Source organism: Silurus aristotelis (assembly GCF_946808225.1).
Source record: "Silurus aristotelis genome assembly, chromosome: 19".
In the NCBI taxonomy this organism is placed as follows: Eukaryota; Metazoa; Chordata; class Actinopteri; order Siluriformes; family Siluridae; genus Silurus; species Silurus aristotelis.
Genome location: NC_139592.1, coordinates 6,156,938 through 6,171,270, shown reverse-complemented (window position 1 = coordinate 6,171,270; position 14,333 = coordinate 6,156,938). Strand labels below are relative to the sequence as shown.

The window sequence follows — 14,333 nt, the reverse complement described above, 5'->3', positions numbered from 1 at the left end:
GGTTAACGGGGCGCGTTTTTTTCCAACAACGGTTCTAACCCAAAATGGCGCGTACACACTACTTAGGTGCACTACGCAGGACCGAATTGTATGTACTTGCGATATGTAGTGCACTAGATCTATAATAGAGTTGTATTTGAAACTCTCGGTTTATCCAAAATGGCTGTCCTATAATAATGGCGTTTCTTAAAATAAAAGTACTAGTAAGAATTTCATATCAGCGTCCTTTCCTCGCTTTTTTTTTCGAAATAGTGGACTATTTATATTAGTCTTTTCCAACGTGAATGTTTTTAGGTGACTTTATAAAAAGGGAAAATAATTAAATAAATTGATATTGATTCTAAATAAAGCTTTACAGTCAAAGGGTGAAAGAGAACAGGTCTCTGATAAATATCAAATCGCCCACAACCATCAGAATTAATCTTCACTGCATGAATATCTACAGACCAGCGCATTCATTTACTATTCGCCTGCACAGTTTAGACATTATAGCTGATATCCACATTTACAGAAGGCAGGTTTTCAGTTACAGTTTTTTCTCAGTTGTTTTGGAGCATTTCTCGAATAATCCTTAATGTGTGCAAAGCAGTAAGTGCATTTTTCAAAACAATGCAAACAGCACAATACATTGGATTTCTTGCAAAAGCCTGTACTTTTCTCAAACTCCTTAATTCATCAAGTATTTGTTTAAAAGAAAATCTCATTTCTATCAGAATGAAAAGTCCCTTTGTCATTGTTCACAAACAAGATCGTCATAATGTGCTCCAAAGCAAGTGAGAAAAACTGTAATAACTTTATAGTCCTCATTAATTCCATATCAAAATATAATTTTGATATTAATGATTTTTGATCTTTTATGAACATCACTATGGTGTATTATTTTCAAATGACTAAGAATTCAAAACAAATATTTTAGAGGACATCTTTTCTACCATTAAAGAGCAGAATCTCCAGCTCACAAATATTAATAAAAGTACAGCATTACTTATTAAATGAAAACCGTGTGGTCGACAGACAGACAGACAGACAGACAGACAGACGGACAGACGGATAGATAGATAGATAGATAGATAGATAGATAGATAGATAGATAGATAGATAGATAGATAGATAGATAGATAGATAATTTGATCCAGTGGGGAAAATTATATTTACAGTAGCATAAAAATCTTCCAGACATCAACACAGATCCATACTCACCAAGCTTGAACTACACAACAAAATGATAATATTAGGCAGATTCCTCATTCATCCATATTTATTGAGAAAATCTATTCACATTACCACAATAGACAAAATACAGACAGCATTGGGTTTTTGTATGTCTTCTTTATTAATATTTCTCAATTTCACAACACAGGTCCAGCAAAGAAAAATGGTGAAGACAAACAAAATATATGGACCAGCAGAGAAATTAAAATTACTGACAGATGTGACTAAATAATATAACTATATTCGTCCTCATGGTAAAAATGTATGTCAGGTGTTACCTGTAAATAATGTATGATGTTGTTAAATAATTGATTCTCCATAATTGAATTATATATTACTTAATTAGTTTTAACAATAATATCAGGTTTTTAATAATCGGCCACTGAGTCATTTATTAGTACTCAATCATTTATATACACACTAATCATCATCAGATCTTATAAATGTATTAAACTTAATGAGTTAAATGTCAATAAGCATATCAGTATAAACTATCAGTTAACAATACACTCAGTAGCTCATTTATTAATTAATTTATTACACAGAACCAATAGACATTGAATAGATAGTTGAATAATTTGTCAATTACGGATTATCAGTTACTTATAAAACGGCATAATAAATCACTATGCAGCCATAAAATGCATTTTGTACTTCACCATTCTAAGTCCTTATAACATTTTACCAGACAGTGAGACTGGAGCTCTCTTGCTGATAATATGCTCCATATGAGCATGCTCTGAGGTGTCCAGATTTATCTTGTACTTGGCCAAGATCTTCAAAAGGGGCCTCAACTTGAGCCACCACTGATCTTTTGGAATACGGTGCCTAAACAGGACAGAGAGAAAAAGTGAGAGAAAGAGGGAGATAGAGGAAATATGAATGCCTGCTTGCAGGAAAAGTGTCTAGACAGTATTTACAAGGATACGAACCAATAAAACAACTGGAATTATTACTGTTTTTCTCTTTTAAAAGTAACATAGAAATTCCGACTCTTACTCAAAGTCAGTCTGCTCCTTGAGTTCACCCAAGGCCTGGAACATCAGTCCTCTCTTTCTCATGCCTAACACACACGCTGAGTCTGGGGTGTTGGCAAAAATGCGCCCTGCACAGATGTACTAATGCGGTCAAACTCGTGAAAGGTCATAGAAAACACTCCTATGATGAGCTACACTCAAATTTGATAGGTGCTGCAGTGGGCTGAATTTTTTTCCTGCTTCTAACAATTTTTTTCATGCAGTAATTATGTATTAGTTGTGATTCTAAAAACCATTATAAACATGTAAGAATGTAATACTGGAAATCTAAAACCAACTTTTGTGTCACATGTGTGCAAAACAGATCAAATGCAAAAGTGGTTGAGATAATCATCCATTTTAAAAACTTATCTGGATGTTAAAATTGCACCAGATACAAGCTGGATTGTGTTTTAAAGAAAAAAGCATGTCATTATTTGCATTTATATCCACTTTAATTCACTGACCGGTTTTTAAAACTGACCTCTAATGAGATTTGAAACTAAAATCAATGCAATAATGTCTAATGGGTCTCTGCATAGGGTCTAGAGATAAATATAATACTTGAAAAATCTAAAAGAAAAAAATTCCCATCTAAAAACACTGAACTATTAGATCCTGGATTTGATTCTCACCGTGTCTGTAACACTCCTTCAACTTCTCAGTAAGCCAGAGCACGGCCTTAGCGCCCATCTTAGTGGCAAAGTTTCTGTCAAACGGAGTTGGAGTACCACCCTAGAGACAGATCATTTTAAAGTAAAAACATAAAAAAACATCTGAAAGAACGCTTGTCTCGAAAGGTCGTTGATCCCTCACCTGCTGCATGTGTCCAAGGACATTTTTACGGCAGTCAAAGACCCCCTTTCCTTCCTCAGAGTACAGGTTGAAGATAAAGTCAGTTGTGTAGTTGGCGTTACATTTCTCATTTCTAAAGAAACACATTAAAAAATATATATTATTATATTATTGTACCACAGCGCTACTGAATTCTCAAATCTGGCAGTTTTAGAGGATGATGATTCTTTTTTTTTAATAATAGCATTAGTGCTGGCTTCAATGAAAAATCAGCAAAATCAACATTTTATAATTATGAAATCATTTCATACTCTTCTTGAGTAGTTTGACACCAACCTCAGGATCAGGCCTCTTTTAACTGTCGTCTTCATTTTCTCTAGAAGATGTTGTACGTTAGTCTGAAAGCGCAAATAAGTCAAAGCAGTTAAAAAAATGTAATCGATGTGATTTAAAATCGATATGTTTCGTATATTTACCTCCAAATCCTGGATGGTAAATTTATCTTCGTAGATGTAAGCAGCATCAGCACCTGCAGCAAGGCCTGACATGGTGGCCAGGTAACCACAGTAACCTCCCATAGTCTCGATGATGAACACGCGCCGTTTAGTGCCAGCGGCTGACTGCTTGATCCTGTCACAAGTCTACAGAACCAAAGACGCACAAAATATGAATCATCACATTCTGTCTGAGGAAAAAATGTATGCATAATTCAAAAATATTACAGAAACCACAGTGAGCTGTCATGACCTGGTGAAACAAAAGTGTGAAAAATGACAATATATATATATATATGGGAGAACACAAAATAAAATAAATAATAATAATAAAAAAAACTATTTAAAATACTGATAATATTCCAGATTTTCATTAATTCAGTAAAGGTTTACATTGTAACATGTGCAACAAATGAAGCAGTAAATAAACATTTCTGTGGGTTTTTTTTTTCTGGAAGCATTTCCAGAATTCTTCTGTCAAAACTATTTTGTACCATCCCTCAGCAAACCCCCACAAAGGGACCTCATTCTCAGATCTTTACTCTTTCCACATGTAATGGTTTTAATGTTCTATTATATTGTGACATATTTCAAAAACTGTCTAAGTAAACATTGTTTAAAAGGTTTTCTGGTCTTTTACAATGTATCTGAGAATATTTAGCATTTACTAAAAGCGACAACTGTTTTACTTCACATGCTTTGCTCCCATGTTAACTGAGTTCACAGTCAAGAGTAGTTATGTCTATCTATGAGGCAAAATAACATCAGACATAAATAATATAGTAATGACTGTAATTACTGTCAGGACTACTGAGAAATGAACTACAGGGGAGTAGTGTGTGTTTTTTGTGTGTGCAAAAGGGCTGACCGTGGTGATGGTGTTCAGAGCAGTATCAGTTCCGATGCTGAAGTCTGATCCAGGAACGTTGTTTGAGACGGTAGCTGGAATAACTACTATTGGGATACACAACTCCTCATATTTCTCTCTAGCTTGGACCAGCTCCAGACCACCTGAGAATGCCTGTGTGGGAAGAAAATCCATTAATGTATTATTGATAGATATGATGACTGGATAAGAAGAGAATTATATCTTGATAATGTTGTGTTTGGATGATGGATGGTGAATCTTCATGTTATGCACCTCAAAACCTCCTATGATGACCAGAGAGTGAATGTTGTGCTTGGCAATATTCAGGCTTATGTCTTCTATGTACTTTGCTGGAAGAGTTCTGCCAAAGTAAGGAAAGATATAAGTGATCTCCTTGAAGCGAAGGTGATGATAGAAGGTGATAATTGTTGGCAAGTGGCAAAGAGGAGTCTGTAAATAGTCTTGAGTACCTTTTAGTTCCCAAAATGGAGCCTCCTTTTCCAGTCCAGCCGCCAACATTATTCCAGTTCATAGGCTCAATCTGAGGAATGGAGTGAGTCCATTGGAGTTATGACGTTTAATAACCAGGTATTGTGAAGGTGCATTGTTTTTCTAATCCAACAACATCATATAATTTGCTACAAGATTACAATTTCTTACCTTGCCTTCAGCTAAACCTTCAAAGCCATCGTGTACTGCAATCATGCTGTGGCCTTGCAGAATGCCAATCCTGACTGCAGCTCTCACAGCTGCGTTCATGCCAGCACAGGGTGCACCCACATTCAAGATGGCCACATTAATGTTACTCTGAAATGAATGAAAGATGTTGGAAAGAAAAAGAGTTATAATGTGTTCATCAGTAATTCTTATAACACAATGACTGAAACTGTTATTTTGAAGAAACAAACAATATTAATATTAAAACTAAAGCTCTGATTCTTCTTACCTTGACTTCAGGGATATGCACATGGGCCAGCAGTTTGTATGTGTTCCAGTTATTCTCAAAGCTCCTGAACACGGAAATATTATTGTGTCATTACAGAAAGCCAAAAAGGATCATAAGTATACTTTGTAAAACATGAAACTATCCAACAGCAACAAACAGGAACAGTCCACTAATTAAATGTCTGGGGCCAAGAAATTAAAGTCAAACACATACCTTCCTCTGAGATTCAATGCATCATCATATCTGCCCTCTTTCATAGCAATGGTAACATCCTTGGTCTGTTGGAAAGTGTAGACAACACCGTAATCACATATATGGTTATTAATTGAAAAATGTAATATAAAAATATAGAACTGAGACTGAAAAACTACTTCCAGTATTTATACATGGAGACAAGAATCCACATTTAGGAATGCTGTAAGTGGACATTTAGACATGGTTTGAATGAACATTAGTTACAGCAAAACTGTTTGGTTAAAGCAAAGTGCAATCTTTTATTGTTGGCACTACTTATGGTTTATATCTGCCGTGTTTATCTGAAATAATGCAGTAAATGTAGGTTAAATAATTGCATTAAAATTGCCAAAGCAGAAAATATGAACTCTGTAGTGATGTTCTTTGAATTAATTCATTAAATAAAAAGAGAATTAACCCTATTATTTACCTAACTTTACCTCTTTTTAATAGCTATTTAGTCAAATGTTTTAAGATATAAAAAGCTAAGATAATAATAAGAGAATAATAGGCTACTATATTTTCATTAACGTTACTGAGCTCACAGATTTTCTTGCGTTGCTACACAATTGTTGCATGTCCTATCATCTAAACCTGCAAATTCTGTTCACAACTTGAGGCACATACCACTTGTACACACTCCATCAGAGGAAGTCTGACTGCTTGATTCCCGGACAGTGAGACCACACAGGCTGGTGTTTCAGGAGTGGCCTCCAGCAGGGCCATCACAGCCTCCACACCCATCCTGCTGCCCTGTTACATTTGGACACATTGATGGAAAAAAAAATAAATGCCAGTCCAATTCCAGAGAACAAATGATGTAAGCATGACCTGAAAAAATAAAATAAAAAAACCCACCAGGATCCTGTCAAAGGCTGAAGGAGTGCCTCCTCTCTGTACATGGCCAAGGATGGTGGATCGGGTGTCATAGCCCAACTTCTTAGAAACTAACTACATATAAAGACCAAATGAAAAGAAATGAAGAGTAGTAATGTATGTGTAATGAATATCTTTACAGATTTAGTAGTTATGGATCATTTTAGTGTGAGTTCAAATCAGGTATAAATCTGGTGATTAGCTATTTACCTCTTTGATTTGATCACAAGTTATGGGCTTGCCAGATCGATCCATGGCTCCCTCAGCCACAATGATCACATTCAAACGAGATCCTCTGTTTCTAGTCTAATCAGATTCATACAACATACAGGAAATAACAGTAAATACAGATATATGCTGTTATTCTTTTAGATGCTGTGGGAAAAATAATACTATTATAATTATTTACATGTGTTTGTGATTGCCTGGGAAACACATGATGAAAGTTTAATTTGATTAAATGTTTGATTAAAAAAAGTCTTGGACTAATGCTCAAAAAACGAGAGGCCTTTCTGAGCTATATTTATAATATACACCTCACATTTACTTACATTTAAAGTATACCAACTTGTTGATTCACTTATTTTTATATATTTCATATTTATTTATATGCATAAATTTAATTAGCATATTAACGTAACCATGAACAAAACATGAACCATAACTATGAGCATGACAATTATATCTATCTTTCTATTCCCAAATAATTCATAGCTCAAAGCAATTTCTGGAGCCATGTTTGTTAGATTGAATGTTTGTTGTAGCTGAATATTGCAGTTTTTCTACAGACCATCACGTATAAATAGACAATATAGAAATATTTAAATGAATAATGTTTCAATGAGTTTCTAGTAAAATGCTCTTTGCCCTAGTTGTCTTTCTATTATTGACAAATCTTTATCCCTGCCTATTGCAAGAGGTATAAAAACACTTCATGACATTTATCTAAACTGTAATGCCTAGTCTATCTCAGTTCCCAATCACAATGCCCTCATATACAGTAGATACATAAGCTAACCAGCACTATTAAAAAAGTAAAAAAAATACTGATAGTTTAAAATGCTTTGAACTTGGTAAAAAGAGTAAAGATGCTTTGTAAAGAAAGTGGTAGCTTTGAATAAGTCTCATTTATGGTTAGTATTTCTGTTGCCAGCCTTATAGTTAGTCCTGTTTCCAGCATGATGAGCTTTGGTTCCGGCCAGTACTAGCCTGCTTATTTTTTTAAAACAAAGATGAAAGGACTTTGCCATCATTAGATCATTGAAAGAAGAAAGTATCGTACATATTAGAGTTAATGGTGGCAGATGACGTACCTGTTGTCAAATATAAAAAATTGGGATAAGGTAACCATTGACGAATAAGAAAAAAGAGTTGTTATATATATATACTGTAAAAAGAATATAAAAAGGTTGAGTTTGTGCTGTAACTTTGGACACTTCCATGGAATGGTCTGACTTTGTTTCTGCGGAAATAAAGCCTGAAGCGTTGACATCACAACCCTGGATTCTGTACTCAGTTTTTTGTTCCTGATTGGAATCTTTGTCTTGTTACTGAATTTGTTTGTTCTTTGTTGTTCATTAGCCACAACATCGTATGTGTGTGTCTGTGTGTTTGTATGTGTGTGTGTGTGTGTGTGTGTGTGTGTGTGTGTGTGTGTGTGTGTGTGTGTGTGTGTTTGTGAGCTCTGGGGACGTACATCCATCAGCCTCCTGCACAAGTGTTCTTCCCAGCCATCATCGGGTGGCATCTCTGGAATAAACACCCAGTCAGCACCACATGCCAACGCAGTAACCAGGGCGAGATAACTGAAACAAACACACATCTTAAGTATCTAGAGTTTATTTCCTTCTTGTCATATCACAGTGAATATCAATGACTCATTTCTTTTTATTCTCTTACCCACAGTGCCTTCCCATGACTTCCAGAATGAAAGCACGCTGGTGACTATGAACCAAACAAACAGATACAATTATAAAAATAAAAAAGTAAATGAAAAGCAGGACATGGATGGAGACAATGGTTATCAAATAGTTATCACAGATTTTCCATATAACCACACATATCCTACCTCTGAGCAGTAGTAGTGATGCTATCCACCACCTCCATGATGCGATGAAGAGCGGAGTCTGTGCCAATGGTCATGTCTGTCCCACAGAAGTCATTATCAATAGATCCAACCATGCCCACGATGTTTAGATGAGATGATGAATGGGACTCTTCTTTAGTGATCTTGCCTGAAAGAGAATGTAAAGTAAGCGCTCTGTGGTCTTCACATGCACACCACCTTACAGTAGCACTTGCTGTAAAATACAGTAGCTTGTATAAGTCCTTGGTAATTTTCTTGTTTTGTAGTGTTTCGAAATGGAACTAAAATAAACATAGCTGGGATTATATGTCATGAATCTACCTACAGTCATTAATAATAATAATAATAATAATAATAATAATAATAATAATAATAATCATAATAATAATCATAATATTAACAACAAACCATGATTAAATAGAACATAATATTTAAGTGGGGTGGTTAAAAAGGTTTAGGAATTATTGAATTCTTCTTCTTATTCTTATTCTTATTCTTATTCTTAATCTTTCTTCTTCTTCTTGTTATTATTATTAGTGCAATTATAGTTTGCAACTATTGACAATATAAATTTAATTGCTGTGAAACCCTACAAAGTTAGTTCTGGAGTGCAATTAAAGTACCCCCAGATCACATATTCCCATTTACTGAATTTGATGATGACCAGTTTGGGAGAAAATAGTGTAACAAAAGGGTGTGCAATCTTTTCCACAAAGGGCCGGTGTGGGTGCAGGTTTTTATTCCAACCAAGCAGGTGCACACAAATTTGTCCCTGATTAAATCTAATGATTTTCATTTTCAATGTCTCATGTGTCGCCCTTGACTGGTTGGAATAAAAACCTGCACCCACAGAAGCCCTTTGTGGAAAAGACTGGAGACCCCTGGTGTAATAGGTAAGAAAAAAGAAAGAAATGCAAAAGCAATAATTACTCTAGCAGTTCTCTAACAAACTCTGATGAACTAATTTGGCACTGTAATTGTACACTAGTGGTTTTTAGAAAAATAAAGGTGAAAGCTTTTGCATTAATACCAGTTTTATGGGCTATGTAGTACAGATTCATGACATATAATTCCAGTTACTGTCAGTTCCAGGATGCAACATAACACTATGTGTAAAAGTTTAAGTGGTAAATACTTATGCCAGGTACTGTAAAGCTGCACTTTAAGCTTGAGACTCGCCTGCTTTGACCAGGTGCCCCAACAATTCGCTCCACTCTGTGCGAAAATGATTGGCTCCAGTCAAGCTCCCGTCTCCGCCAATAACGCACAAGTTAGTGATGCCCCTTTTGACCAGGTTGTATGCAGCCTTTATGCGGCCCTCCTTCGTCTGGAAATCTTTACAGCGAGCACTGCCAATGACTGTACCTCCCTACATACATAGATGGTCTATTTCTTTACAAATACATGATCAAAAAATATACAGTTATATAAAGATAGTAACCTACCAACTGGAGCATCATGGACACACTCTCCCATGTAGCTTGTTGAATATTATCTCCTCCATCAACCAGTCCCTGGTAGCCCTGCAGCACAGTCGAAATCAAACTGAGATCGAATATTCACATATATAAACATTAAAAGCATTTAACATGCTGAGACGGCCTCATTCATTTAAATATACATAAAAAAATCACTTTATCTCATAAACACTACACACAGATCACTGTCACACATATCAGTGCTGCACGTATTAATGACCTCATGAACAAAGAAGACTTTAGCTCCCGTGTACAGGCCGACTCTGACTGTAGCCCTCACTGCAGCATTCATTCCTGAAAACAAACACAAGGCATGAGACAACATGTTATACAGACAACATTCATCTTCAGTGCGATTATTTTAAATCCCATTACCTTCTACTACTAAAAATAAAGAGAAAAATGCTACGGTGTACATTATGATCACGGTGTAAGTTAAACCATAACTGTATCCATTATGTGTAATAAATATGTAACAACAAATCATTGTCTAGTTATTCAATTTATCATATTTATCATACAAGTTTTGTGCATTTTTATTCTTGATTGCAAAATTCTTACATATACTATAAGTATAATTTTACAGTTGATCAATCTCTGCTGTTATTATTTATTGGAAAAAGTACAGATAATAGATTGAAAGGATTTATACACAATTGAGTTTAAAATTGTGCATCTCCCTTGGTTTCTTGGTAAAATATGAGTAGTCATTTTCCAATTGATAAGCAATAGACTGGATGGAGTGTATTCTGCCATAAGACCAAACATGAGGCAAGATCAACAGAAATACAGTCTTTAACAAAGGACATAGCGGTTATAACCCGCAAAGCGTGCCCAACCAGACATATCCGAAAAAAAATTCTTCTTTATTGGACAAGGTGAGGAAGGCGAGATTGAGATGGTTTGGACATGTGCAGAGGAGGGACATGGGGTATATCGTTAGGAGAATGCTGAGGATAGACCCGACAGGAAGGAGGAAAAGAGGAAGGCCAAGGAAGAGGTTTATGGATGTGGGGAGGGAAGACATACAGGTAGTTGGTGTGAAAGAGGCAGATGTAGATTACAGGGGGGATACAAGGTATGGAGACGGGTGATTCGCTGTGGCCACCCCTTTTCAAGTTTACCTTCGAAACGTAACTAGTTAACTGTGTTATGGAAAAATGTTTTGTCCATGTATGGTATGTATTATGAGTATTATATATACATATACATTATCTTACAAAACAAAGTATACCCCTCACATTTCAGAAACTATTTTAGTAGATGTTCTCAAGGGACACAGTACAGTGGCCTGGATCATACAAAGGTTTCCAAGACGGGTTCCACCCAGAACAGGCCTCACAAGGGTCGCTCAAAGAAGTTGAGTCCTCATGCTGTGCATCAGGTGCAGAAGCTGCTTAAAAAAAACAGACACTTGAGTGCTGCTGATGTTTCTTTAGAGGTTGCAGAAGTGGAAGGTCCGCTCATCAGTACTCTGTGACCGTACGCCGCACACTGCAACAAGTCGGTTTGCATAACTGTCGTCTTAGAATGAAACCTCTTCTAAAGCTGGCTCACAAGAAAGTGTGCAAACAATTTACTGAAATAAAACTGTCCAAGAGCATGAATTACTGGAATCATGTCCTGTGGTCTAATGAGACTAAGATAAACTTGTTTGGCTCAGATGGCGCCCTGGTGAGGAGAACCAAGAAAATTGTATCTTGCCTACAGTCAAGCATGGTGGTGGTAGCATTATGGTCTGAGGCTGCATGGGTGCTGCTGCTGCTGGGGAGTTGCAGTTCATTGAGGGAAACATGTACTATGACATTCTGTAGCAGAACATGATGCCCTTTCTTCAGACACTGGGCCAAGCAGCAGTTTTTGCATTTTCATTTAAAATGAAGGCTACTGCAACTCAAATAATCAAACAAGTCTAAATCAAGGGACTCTTAAATTTACAGTATTATCGAGTGCAGTCAGAGTTCCAATTCATCCCAAAGGTGTTCATTAGCAGGCCACTACAGATTTCATTAAAACCCATGTAAGTCATATCTTCATGTAGCTGGCTTTATGCACAGGGGCATTGTCATGCTGGAACAGGGTGGGTCTCCTAGTTCGGGTAAAGGGAAAATTATTGCCGCTGCATTCAAAGACATTCTGTACAATTGTGTGCCTCCAACTTTGTTGTAATAGTTTGGGGAAGTTCCACTTATCCCAAAACATTTGTCATTAAATATGTATGCATATTTATTTATAAAATTATTGCAACAAGCATAATTATCTAAAACATTCTAAAATGTGTTATATGATAAATCCATAGACACTTGAACATGACACCCGACATCACAAGTAATGGGATTACTTAATCCTGCTTTTAGATCTCTTTCAAAGCTTGCAAAGGCCAGGAAGCGAAGGCCCTGTTGTGTTAAAGGTGATGCAGCTTCTCTGATTTCAGACGGGAACAGCTGCTGATCCAGTGTTCCCATTACAACTTTGTGTCATTCCAGAAAAAGGTCACGGAAGCTAAATTAAGCATCGTATCACAGAGAGTCTGAGGGCACGGGACAAGAGAGGCTAAAGGCTAAATGTAAAGGTTAGAGAGCACGGAAAGTAATAGTGTCAAGCTGTGGCATATCAAAGGCTGCTTATTATATAATTTGTACAATGATACTATCAATAAACTGAAGCATGTACGATAAAAGGCTTTTGGGATTAATTTGGAAGTAAATTCCTAACAAGAAAGTTAATATATTGACTAAAGTGTAAGAAAATTGTAGATTAGTAGTTTATAATGAATAACTTAAAAAAAATAAAGAAAAATAAAACCTCTTTTGGAATAAACTGTTCACATTATTTCCTTAGAAAGCACGAGACAACTTTAGCTCGCCTTCACTTTCACTGGAACGTCTCACAATGGAACTACTAACCCCCATACTGCAACAACAATCCATTCTCATGTTTGAACTTACCTTGAGCATCACCTCCTGATGTCAGGACAGCAATTGCTCGTCCGACGCCCATCTTGGTGGGGTCCATTGCTGATGCCTGGGTCTGGGACATGATAAAAAGCAGCTGAGTGCCCAGGGAAAGACAGAGTGATCTTGATGATAGTGCTACTTTCCCAAGAGAAGAAACTTGTGGTAGGAAGATTTTATAGTACAACTTTCTGCCCCTTACCTCCTCCCCCTTACACACACACACAAACACCTCCCTCCCCCCCATGCACAACTAAATATAAATAAGGCATTGCTGCCTTCACTCTTAATATCCAGTGCTGAATAGATCAACAGACTTATGATCAAAATAAAAACTTGAACAACATGACACTTCATGTCACATGAATAAAGGCCAACCATGCAGCTTAAAGGTGTATCCCTTTTTGAAAAGTTCAATTTCTTTCTTTTTGTAACAGCATTTGCGTTTTGAAAAATGTTAAAGTTGATTTGTTGATACACAAATCAAGTAGAAATAATCATGAAAATTCAATTCAATATATTTTTTTTAATAATAAAGAACTTTTAACAATTGTCTCAAAGCAGCTTTACAGAGATAAAGAGGTTATAAAGTTGTAATAAAAGAATGTATAAGTTTAGTGCCTATGAGTTTGTTCCTTATAATTAGAAATGTATCCCTAATGAGTGAACCGGTGGTGACTATGGCAAGGAAAAACTTCATGAGATGGCATGAGGAAGAAACCTTAAAAGAACCAGACTCTTAAGGGAACCCATCCTCATCTGGGTGGCTATGAATGTCCATTCATTACAGCTCAAAACTGAATATGTTCATAATTATCAATACTTTTCATACTAGTTTATATATTATTTATATAAATATAAGTACAGATTGTCATTTTAAAATGTTTGTACTGAGGTTCGCAAGTTAATACCCTGGACAAGCAGATTTCATGTCCACATTGTTTGCTTTTTATTTGCAGACTCATGAACCAGAGAAACAGTTCTTGCTACCCATTTGGTACATACATTTAAAGAAAAGTATTGGGACACCTGACTATTCCAGCCATTTGGGATTCTTGCCCAAACGATTACCACAAAGTTGGAGGTGCACTCACAGTTGTACAAGGTGTCCTGCATGTGGTAGAATAGAATTTTCCATTCAATTGAACTAGAAGACTCAAACCTGTTCGAGCATGACAATGCTCCTGTTCGAGCATGACAATGCTCCTGTGCAAAAAGCCAGCTCCATGAAGATATGATTTACACAGGCAGGAGTAGATGATCTTGATTGATCTGCTATAGAAACCTCAATCTTATTTGGATGAATTAGAACGATGTCTACACCCCAGGCTTCCTCACGCTACATTAGTATCTGCCATTACGAATGAGTACAAA

The 14,333-nt window shown here is 36.2% G+C and overlaps 1 protein-coding gene across 1 annotated transcript; it reads right to left on the bottom strand.

The window, feature by feature from the left end:
• Positions 1-1,313: 1,313 nt before the first annotated feature.
• Positions 1,314-13,131, bottom strand: pfkma (phosphofructokinase, muscle a). The gene is made up of 22 exons (XM_083569530.1): positions 12,954-13,131; positions 10,226-10,299; positions 9,973-10,050; positions 9,707-9,896; positions 8,510-8,675; positions 8,341-8,385; positions 8,138-8,246; positions 6,652-6,747; positions 6,424-6,516; positions 6,193-6,318; positions 5,545-5,609; positions 5,332-5,395; positions 5,046-5,192; positions 4,856-4,926; positions 4,659-4,746; positions 4,386-4,538; positions 3,500-3,664; positions 3,360-3,421; positions 3,045-3,156; positions 2,864-2,963; positions 2,212-2,317; positions 1,314-2,040 (listed from the first exon to the last, which is right to left on the bottom strand). The coding sequence occupies exons 1-22, from the start codon at positions 13,042-13,044 to the stop codon at positions 1,884-1,886; spliced, it is 2,358 nt and encodes a 785-aa protein (XP_083425656.1). The 5' UTR covers positions 13,045-13,131; the 3' UTR covers positions 1,314-1,883.
• Positions 13,132-14,333: the final 1,202 nt, after the last annotated feature.

Bases quoted from the DNA above. Each gene is read 5' to 3' on its own strand.
- pfkma (XM_083569530.1), bottom strand. From the start codon at position 13,044: ATGTCCCAGACCCAGGCATCAGCAATGGACCCCACCAAGATGGGCGTC. The intron at 8,247-8,340 runs GTAAGAGAATAA...TGTTTGTTTCAG, and splicing joins GTCATGGGAAGGCACTGTGG to TTATCTCGCCCTGGTTACTG. The intron at 5,193-5,331 runs GTAAGAAGAATC...CATTCATTTCAG, and splicing joins TGCATATCCCTGAAGTCAAG to AGTAACATTAATGTGGCCAT.